The sequence below is a fragment of the Nicotiana tabacum genome, chromosome 11 (genome assembly GCF_000715075.1).
Source record: "Nicotiana tabacum cultivar K326 chromosome 11, ASM71507v2, whole genome shotgun sequence".
Taxonomy (NCBI): Eukaryota; Viridiplantae; Streptophyta; class Magnoliopsida; order Solanales; family Solanaceae; genus Nicotiana; species Nicotiana tabacum.
Genome location: NC_134090.1, coordinates 38,034,059 through 38,044,039, shown reverse-complemented (window position 1 = coordinate 38,044,039; position 9,981 = coordinate 38,034,059). Strand labels below are relative to the sequence as shown.

At 37.3% G+C, this 9,981-nt stretch overlaps 1 protein-coding gene across 2 annotated transcripts; it reads left to right on the top strand.

The window, feature by feature from the left end:
- The first annotated feature begins 212 nt into the window (after positions 1 to 212).
- LOC107832667 (protein S-acyltransferase 8) lies at positions 213 to 7,330 on the top strand. 2 transcript variants are annotated; one of them, XM_075224984.1, is made up of 5 exons: positions 213 to 574; positions 4,017 to 4,202; positions 4,675 to 4,965; positions 5,246 to 5,476; positions 6,525 to 7,330. In XM_075224984.1, the coding sequence occupies exons 1-5, from the start codon at positions 338 to 340 to the stop codon at positions 6,909 to 6,911; spliced, it is 1,332 nt and encodes a 443-aa protein (XP_075081085.1). In that variant the 5' UTR covers positions 213 to 337; the 3' UTR covers positions 6,912 to 7,330. The 2 variants fall into 2 exon arrangements, with proteins under 2 accessions (XP_075081085.1, XP_016516014.1); XM_016660528.2 differs by lacking the exon at positions 213 to 574 and adding an exon at positions 1,097 to 1,321.
- The last annotated feature ends 2,651 nt before the right edge of the window (positions 7,331 to 9,981 follow it).

Below are 9,981 nucleotides of genomic sequence, written 5' to 3'. Positions count from 1 at the left end.
TCAGACCACAGAAACAATTAACCACCTACTATTCCTTTACCCCATCACAACCACCAGATGGTCTCAATTGAATATTGACCATATCTTACAGACCTGTGACACACAACTCCTAGCACCAATTCAAATCATTCACTATTTAATCAAAAACACTCAAAGTCTCCCGTACAACCTGCCATCAAGCACCCTTATCCCACAATAGCATATCTGGAAACTAAGGAACCATTACCTCTTTAATCGAAACTCTCACCCACCCCCTTCAACACAACATTTAATAACACAGGCAGCAGAATATTATTACCTTATTAAACAAAACACACAAATACAAATACGCACACACATGTATGTCAAATGGCATCCACCACCTTTAGGAAAAATTAAACTAAACACTGATGGATCTAACAATGGTATAGGGGGAATATTCCGTAATACAACGAGACAATGTTTACTGGGGTTCATGGGTGCAAGCTCCACAGATAACTCCACCTACATGGAATTAAATGCATTATTACATGGTTTGCAACTAGCATGGCTTCATCAACTCACCCCACTGGAAGTGAACGTGGATTCTACTAAGGTAATATCAATGCTCAACAACGATAATTTGCACTACTCATCTACCTTAATGCAGGTACTTAATTCAGAAGCTGGGTAATCCTCCAATTATCCACACATACAGGGAGCAAAACTGCACTGCACATACTCTAGTTCAACATGGTTCATCTGCCAATGCCCAAGACTACACAACAACCTTCACTCAGCCACCAACTTTTTTGCTACCACAACTCTTGGCTGACCAGCAGGGCAGTGCCTATCCGAGATTGGTGAAGTCTACATGCGTGGCAAACTTGTCCTACAGTCCCACCTTTTTGGAATATGATCACTCTAATGATCAACATTTTGATTACAATTTTTGTAATGTTGTACACCAAACTCCTTGTAATGTCACAAATTAAATTAATGTTCTTTTGTTGACCAAAAAAAGAAACAAGAGAAAATATATATTATATTAGTTCAATTATATTATATGATAAAGAATGGAAAAGAAAACTAGTATAGAGAATTAAAAAGGCAAGATAAAAAAAGCCACCAACAATCATTAAATCCACCGCATTTGAACCACAGACCGCCATTTGAACCCAATTTGTCTACAAAAAAGTTGGAAAAAGCCAAAAAAGGAAAAAGTAAAAAAATAAAAGAAAATGAAAGCAAACAATTTCTACTACTTGTGTACTCTTCTTCTTGTTGCTTTAGCAAAGTGACAAAGAATCACTCTTTCATGGCCATGCCTAAGCGCGTGTACCAATCTTGGAAGGCCAACAACGTAAGCCATATATATTTAGCTCTAGATTATGCACACTTAAATATTATATATTTTTTCTTATATTTCTCTGCTTTTTTTTCTTTTTATAGTTGAGTTAATGGTTTCTTTTGAAGTATACTGGCAATTGGGTGTGCTCATATATTGTGTTAAAGCTTGATGGGTTGGTGTTACTTTGCTGGAATTTGATTTGGGGTTTGTTGTTTCACTTAGCTTGTCTTGAACGAAAAAAATATATGAAAGCTTTGTTCTTTTGTGGGTGTTGGAAGTGAGTTGTGTTTGTTGAATTCTTTGTTTTGAGTTTCAAGTTATGGTTATTCAAATTCTTGAAATTGTTGTGAAGTAGTAAATTTGATGGCCAGTGGCACTGGCGAAGCCAAAAATTCTAACAAGGAGATTCAGAATGCACTACACTAAAAAAAATTGACATAAAGGGATTCAACAAGTTATCATGTATATATACATAATATTTCTAGTACAATTATCCGGCGAAGGGGATTCAATTGAACCCCGTCACCATTTATAGCTCCTCCACTGGCCAGTGGTCTCAAATGGTTTCTTATGGTCCAATGAGATGTTTATCTTTAGATGAATTGTTGTTGGTTAGTTCTAATTATTAAAGTATCAGCATTGATAATCTTTATGATGTTATGTTTTTTTAATTGCTTGGTCATTGTTGTGGCAAAAGTTGTCAGTTGCACAATGCTTGTCGAGTTTAAGTATTGAAATGCTTAATATGTGCTTATGGAAAATTGTAATTTTTGTCATTTTAAAACTTTGTTCCATCTGTTAGTTATCTGTTATGACCTCGACATACTGCATTCGGTGTAAAGTGGGGCATACTTTGTGACCTGAATTTGTGAGTGGTATTGTCATTCAAGTCCAATAATGGTAAGGACTTGAATTAACGGTGTTGCATTTATTGCAGTGCCTCTTTGTATTAATATGACCCCTTAAGCTTAAGGTGATGAAGCAACTTGAGTTTGTGAATAATTTGTGGTACTGATAACCAAAAAATGGCGTGTCTCCAACGACATTGTGGTGCTAATTTGGCCTTGATTAGAAACATGTTATTGGACACTGATGTAGAGTTGGAAAGCAACATGCCACTTACTGAATGTTCACTGAGCGGTGATGAGAAATGTGTTGGTGGATGGAAATGTGTTGCTGGACGGCGGCATGCCGCTGATTGAGCATTGACTGGAGACATGTTTCCAGATGGCAACATGACACTAAGTATGCATTGACTGAAAGGTGTTGCGTATGGTAACTTAACCGTAACTAAGTGCTTACTGCAAACTTGTCGGTGGATGACGACAGACTTGTCAGCTGACTTGTGCTGCTGGAACAATGGTCTGAAGAGGCTGGAACAGTGGCCGGAAAAGATGAGGAATAGAGGTGGCAATGGTACAATTTATTAGAAAAAATAAATAGACATCGTCAATGAGATGCAGTGTTGTCATCTGTCGAAACATATCTTAACTGGCAGGAAGAGATGAGAAAGACCTAACTGGAAATAGATGAATGGTCAATTGAAAGAGGACGAGATTTTTTTTCTCATGCACATATTCTTCTATTTGCATCTGTTCACAAGCTATGCATTGGACATATTGCTTTAGGCGATCACTTTTAGCAGGGTACTTTTCCAATTGCAAGAGAAATGCTGAATATTACTTGCAAAATATGTGGCCATAGTTATACTATTTCTTCCCAAAGGAAAGAATGCTTTTTTAAGTTTTTGTTCTCTGTACTATATATAGATTTTGTATCAATAGATGGAGGTCTGTTGTAGTTCCTACATATAAAGAAGCAGTTCATATTGGTAGAGTAGGGTCAGTTGATAGAAATAGATACATCACTAGTGGATCTCTTTTAACTCACATTATATGTGAGTACGGTTGTGATATTGATACTGACAGAGAGCAGCTAACATTCATATTTGCGAAACTTTAGATTTTAAGTTTTAAAGTTTATTGCAAAATTTAGAATTGCAATTTCGTTTATGTTGGAAGTCAAGCTACTGAAAGACTGTGGTGGCTTAAACATTGATATGCACTATCAGGGACTTGCTCATCAAACTTGCAAGTTCCTATTATTGACTCATTTTTGTAGGAACACCATAAGTTGATGTTTTTTTTTTGTTTCAATGTGGTAGTATAAGATACACCATTGTGGTTTAAGGGTATACCAACGATGATTCAGATAAAACACCAATTGGTGAAATGAATCTACGGTGGTGTTTATGTAATACAAGGGATTTCCTACATCTGCTACAAACTCTTTGGAATCTGTAATGTAGTTGAGGATCTTAGCCTTCTTTGATCAATAAAAGGATCTTTTGGTTCCTCCTGACAATGTGGAGGCAAAAAACTCACCTCTTCTCAAACATGAGTCCACTTTGCAAACCTCAAAGTAAAAAAGTCTTAAGGTTTCTCCTAAAAAGCCTGTCCTATCAAAAAAAGGAAAAAAAAGAAGTGAATACAACACTCCAATGCACCTTCAGCGCCCAAGGGAACCAGTAAGATATGGACTTGATTTGCTGTCTGTAAAGTTGATTACATATTGTGATCAATTATTTGTTTCATAAAACAAGTATTGTCCAACTGTGAGTATGTTTATGCTATTATTCTTTTGGACATATGACCTTATACTTGACTTATTTTAATTTCTATTTTGTTGTGGTTTCTATAATGTGCAGAAATTCTTGCTTGGCGGGAGGCTGATATTTGGACCAGATGCTAAATCATTGATTATAACCTTCACGCTTATCCTTGTCCCTGTTGTTATATTTTGTGTGTTTGTGGCAAGAAATCTCGTGCATGAACTCCAGCCAGGAAGTGCAGGATATGCAATTTTGGTGATAGCTATTGTCTTCACAATTTATGTTAGTTTCTTAACTCTTCCTTTTACTGGCCTTTAATGATCCATCACACTAGGCATATGTTTCAAGAAAATTTCTTGTATTCCTTCTTCAATTTCTTTGAACGGAAATCTATGGATTTCTGCCTTCCCTTTTCTTCTCTCCCAGAACGGATCTAGAGACTTTGTTTTCTGCAAAAATACCCACATTGTCCATCCTTTTGTTTACATTTTTTTCAGTTGCCTTTACCCCATCATTTTGTTTGCCTTTCATAACTGCCAAGGTGTTTTCAGCTTCTTTTCCGCACCTAAGGTGAGCACTCATTCTTCGCTGGCAAGCTGGGTGATAAATGTTTTTTCTTTTGGCGGGCGGGTTGGGGTTATTTGAGAAACTCTGTTATTTGAAGAATTTATAGTTGGAGTTATGTAGTTCCATGGTGCTTTATTCAGGTATTTCTTAGTGTTTCACTATTCTAATGTTGGGTTGGTTGCCATAGGTCTTCTTACTTCTACTCTCAACTTCAGCAAAGGATCCTGGAATTGTCCCTCGTAATTCTCATCCTCCAGAGGAAGTACCAGGGTATGAATCCTCAGTTTCTGTTGAAGCTGGCACTAGACCTTTGCCTCGCACCAAAGAAGTCCTTGTGAATTGTTTGCCTGTGCGAGTTAAATATTGCGAAACATGCATGTTGTACCGTCCACCAAGATGCTCTCATTGCTCAGTATGTGATAATTGTGTGGAGCGATTTGATCACCATTGCCCTTGGGTGGGTCAATGCATTGGGAAGGTAAGTACATCCATTTTCATTACTGTTTCTTTTCAAAGTTCAATGGATAATCTGCTATTTGTTGCTTTTCTTACTCCTCCCACTCTCTTTGGTTCATCTAAAGATGGAACGTGGCAACTGTATCCTGGCTTCGAATTGTTTATATAAGTTTCTTATGTGTGTATATATAATATTTCTAGGAGAAGAGAAGCTTATCTTCTATTTTAATTGCTGTTTACTGTTTGGATATCCTTTAAAGACACTTATTCCTTTCTTTCTCATCTTCTTTTTTGGTGTACAGCGGAACTATCGTTGCTTCTTTCTCTTTGTTTCTTCAACAGCCCTCCTTTGTGTTTTCGTCTTTTCCATATCAACTCTGTATCTGAAACTTCTTATGGATGACTCTGGAACTATTTGGAAAGCTATGAAAGAATCACCAACATCTGTGGCATTAATGGCCTATTGTTTTGTTGCACTGTGGTTTGTTGGAGGTCTAACTGGCTTCCATTTGTATCTCATAGGTTCAAATCAGGTTAGTTTGGTTTTAAAGGTCTTGCTATCAATAATTTAACTCTTATCTGCTGTTGTGCATCTGAGTGCTATCATACTAATACTTTTAATTCCTATATGATGGCGTTGTTATTGTCATGGTGTTATTGGGAAGTTTAATACAATATCGTTTTTAGGAAATGATTAGCAGATACCTAGAACATAGTGACATAATTGTTTCCCGTTTGCCCTCTATTTGCTATCGTTGAGGGAATTCTTTATTGAATTTTCTTCTTTACATTTTTGGCTATTTTTTAAGTGTCATTGTTTCCAAAAAATGTGACAAATGTTTAAATGATTTCGTTAGTCGTATATATTGGAGGAAGTGGAAAATTCTTGTTCAAGAATATGATCTATATTCTTGAAATGTAAAACACGTCTTTCCTTGAATAATTCTTTTTAATGTTTTTTATTTGCCTTGCGAAATGTCAGTATGTTGTTTTCATGTCCATCTTGATGGTTCTTAAATTCCTCATAAAGAGCCTCTATAAGGGCTAGCACCTAGCTTGTCGAGTACTAAGTAACATCAAAAGCGTGTGAGTAGTAGCAGGGTAGTGTAAATAAGGTAAGCAAATCGTAGGACTCCATAGTATAATCGGATTTGGAGAGATTTTTGGGGGGTAAGACAACTAGGGTTCGTAGAAGATGAGAGCGTGTGAGGGCGGCTGGGAAAAGAAAATGGTCTCTTGAGTTTGGAGTGGGAATATAAGGAGAGTGAGGGTTTTATTTCGGGCCGTTGATCATTTTAGATCAACGTCCGAGATTAAAAGGGAAGGTGGGGCGAGTTGAATAAATGGGTCCCGACCGGATTGGAATAAAGAGTTTATTTTGATAACATACAGCTTTTACTGGCTGATTGTATTTCGTGATGATGATGATTAGAAAATTTATTAGATATTAGTATGTTATAGAATGATTCTGTTTTTATTTGGAACACCTTTTGTTTCTTTTTGAATATAGACCATTACCTTTTTATCTTTTTCTCCTCGTGCTTAATTTTGACATGTTTTAGTTACTAATGATCTCTGCAGACCACATATGAGAACTTTCGTTACAGGGGAGATAACAGGAACAGTGTGTATAACCGGGGATGCATCAACAATTTTCTTGAGGTATTCTGCTCAAAGATAGAACCTTCAAAAATCAATTTCCGTGGATATGTACAGGACGAGGCATCAAAGCCTCCTAAGAGTAACATTCATGAAACAGAAATAGATATCTCTGATGGGGATACACGAATTAGGGTGGAAGACGATCTTGATATTGGAGATGATATCATGAAGATATCCCAACGACGTAACTCTGAGGAAGGTGGTGATGTTAGAGGTAGAGGAAGTGACAGGTCGCCCATTGGTCGTTCTGAGGTTGACTTTGGATTTGGTTTGGAGTCTCATTTTACCTCTAGACCCTCATACTAGCCGGGGCAGTTCAAGTGAAAACGAAACTAAATTCAATATCACCAATTTTTTCAACGATTCCTACTTCCTTCTGCTGGCATTATTTGGAGCACTCAGAAGGACGTTCAACTGATCATTTATTGAGATCTAAAAATGTAACACGATACTTATCGCTAGCCATGAACGTGCACTGGTGTTCTCTTTCTCAGGTTTCTCTCCTCTCCCTGTTCTCGTGAAGATATGATGAAATGACATCTTTGTTGGAGAGAATGGATGATCGTTTTTACTATCGTCTGCTGGTTATAAGCGATTCTTGGAAAAACTATAGCTATATATCAAAGGCTGGTTAAATTCTGTACTATGTATCTATCTCCTCTGGAATTTGACAATGTGTACATCTTTTCTTGTGGTTTAAGGTGCTTTTCTGAAAATTAAGTTAATGGATTTTCTGTCTTTGTATTTTAACACAAGAGCAGCAGCTGAGTTCGTCTATCAAGGTGGATATGGATTGTTTTTCTGTAAGTGAGACTTGTTCAGCCTTCACCCATGGATAGGAAAAGTGGAAAACTGATATTTGAACAAATAGTCTTGTTTTATGTTTATAAATTAACATGCATTTAATTTCATTGCATTAACATCTAAGCATTTTAGTCTGGGCAAGCACATGGAACAAAATGCATCATATCTCATACGTTTAGAACATCCTCATATATTAGGTTAAAAACGGTTTGACCTTTCAAATAAAGATAGATAAATGAATAAACCATAAGCAGATCTAAGATATTGGACATGAATATGACTTTGTCCCTAAAAAATATATTAGAAAAATTGGGAGCGTTCTTTTCAAAATTCAATTCAATAAAATCTCATCTTAAATCAACAATTGAAAAAGAGTTACAAATTTGAAATTCATTAATAACTTTGCATCTCAAAAAGTTAAAAAAAATAAATTTTCAAATAAATATATTTGAAATTTTATAAAACTTTAAGTTACTATTAATTTAGCGGCATCTCGTCATTTTGGAGGGAAAAAAAACGAAATAAACATTTGTAGCACTATCAAGAGGTAACATGTATGGATGTATATAGGTGGAGTTGGTTTTGAATTTTTCAATTACCAAACCAATGGTGTCGAGTTTTATAATCTATAAAGCAAGCCAAACCAACAAAATCGGGTTTTTCGATTTTTCGGGCTTTTTCTCAGGTGAAGTCTTTTTTTTCTTGGTAATAACTGTGAAATATTACCATTAACAACCAAACAATTACACTTACACCTATACATCATGTCCATCTTCCGGAAAGAGTAACATGATTAAATAGGCCTCCAACAAAACCAGCAACTAGTTACATAATTTGTGAATAAAAAATCTGCAATTTGGGTAAAGTCTTCATAACACAAAATATGTAATTTGTGCCCCAAATATATTACGACCCGGCCAGTCTTCTCATGAGTTACCATTCGTTTTTCCCATTTCTGCTTCTTATTGCTTTGTCTATTGGTTCTATGAGTGATCGGGTTGGTTGGCTCGGGTTCGGAAAGGTTTTGAGAAGGTTTGAGACACTTAGTCTCTTTTGAGGAAATTTAAGTTGGAAAAGTCAACCGGATGTTGACTTATGTGTTAGAGGGCTCAAATGTGAGTTCCGATGGTTCGGATAGCTTCGAGAGGTAATTTTGGACTTAGGAGCGTGGTCGGAATGTGTTTTGGAGGTCCGGTATAGATTTAGGCTTAAATTGGCGAAATTGAATTTTGGCGTTTTCCGGTTGATATGTGAGATTTTGATATAGGGGTCGGAATGGAATTCTGAGAGTTGCAGTAGTTCCATTATGTCATTTGGGATGTATGTGCAAAATTTCAGGTCATTCGGACGTGGTTTGGTGGAGTTTTTTATCAAAAGCGGAATTCAGAAGATTTTTGGAAACTTAGGCTTGAATCCGATGTGTTTTGGTTGATTCGATGTTGTTTGAGGTGTTTTGAAGATTGGTATAAGTTTGAATAAGGTTATGGGGTATGTTCGTGTTTTTGGTTGAGGTTCCGAGGGCCTCGGGGTGATTTCGGATGGTTGACGGAGAGTTTGGAATTTTTGGTAAAGCTGCAGATTTTCTGCTTCTGGTGTTTCCGCACCTGCGGTTCGGGGACCGTAGGTGCGATGCCACAGATGCGATGAAAAGGGTCGCAGAAGCGAAAAGGGCCTAGGAAGGTTGGGGCCGCAGAAGCGGCTGAGGAGCCGCATTTGCGATAGCACAGGTGCGGGAAAAGGATCGTAGAAGCGGAAAGTGGTCGTTTAAGTGATGACCGCAGAAGCGGTCTAGTGACCGCAAAAGCGGGTATTTGGCCGCAGATGCGAAATCACTGGGCCAAAAAGTATATATTGTTTCCTTCGCGATTTTTGAGTTATTCCACCATTTCTAAGTCGGCTTTGGAGCTCTTTGGACGATTTTGAAGAAGGATTTACAGGGAACTTCGTTGAGGTAAGGATTTTGGACCTCAAACTCGTTCCTATGGTATTATTTCACGGATTAGAGCTATAATTAGTAGAATTAAAGGTTAAAATTGGGATAATTAGGGCTTGGTATTGGAGACCTAGACTGGATTTGAGGGACCATTTGTGGTCGAATTTTGGTACTTTTGATATGTATGAACTCATGGGGAGATGAGGAATCTATGGATGTGAATTTTATTGAATTTCGAGACATGGGCACAGGGGTCGGGTTTTGGTAATTTCGGAATTTAAGTTGTAAATTAATTATTTTCGCTTGGGCTTCGTTCCCTAGCATATTTTGACGTCGTGATTCTGATTTTGGATAGATTCGACGTGGGTGGAGGCCGATTCGAGGGGCAAAGGCGTCGTGGACTAGAGTTTGGACCGGATTGAGGTGAGTAATGATTGTAAATGATGTTCTGAGGGTATGAAATACCCGGATTGCACATCGTTGTGCTATATTGAGGTGACACACATGCTAGATGACGAGCATGGGGTCCTGCACTGTTGGGGATTGTGATTTAGTCCGTCCTAAATGACTATTTTACCACGTATTTGACTGAAAACTATTTGCTATCATCATGTTTTGGGTTGAACGCCATATTTGGGC

Excerpts from the sequence above, each read along its gene's own strand:
- LOC107832667 (XM_075224984.1), top strand. The coding sequence starts at position 338 with ATGTATGTCAAATGGCATCCACCACCTTTAGGAAAAATTAAACTAAAC. Across the intron at positions 575-4,016 it reads TGAACGTGGATTCTACTAAG|AAATTCTTGCTTGGCGGGAG; the intron begins GTAATATCAATG and ends TATAATGTGCAG. Across the intron at positions 4,966-5,245 it reads TGGGTCAATGCATTGGGAAG|CGGAACTATCGTTGCTTCTT; the intron begins GTAAGTACATCC and ends TTTGGTGTACAG.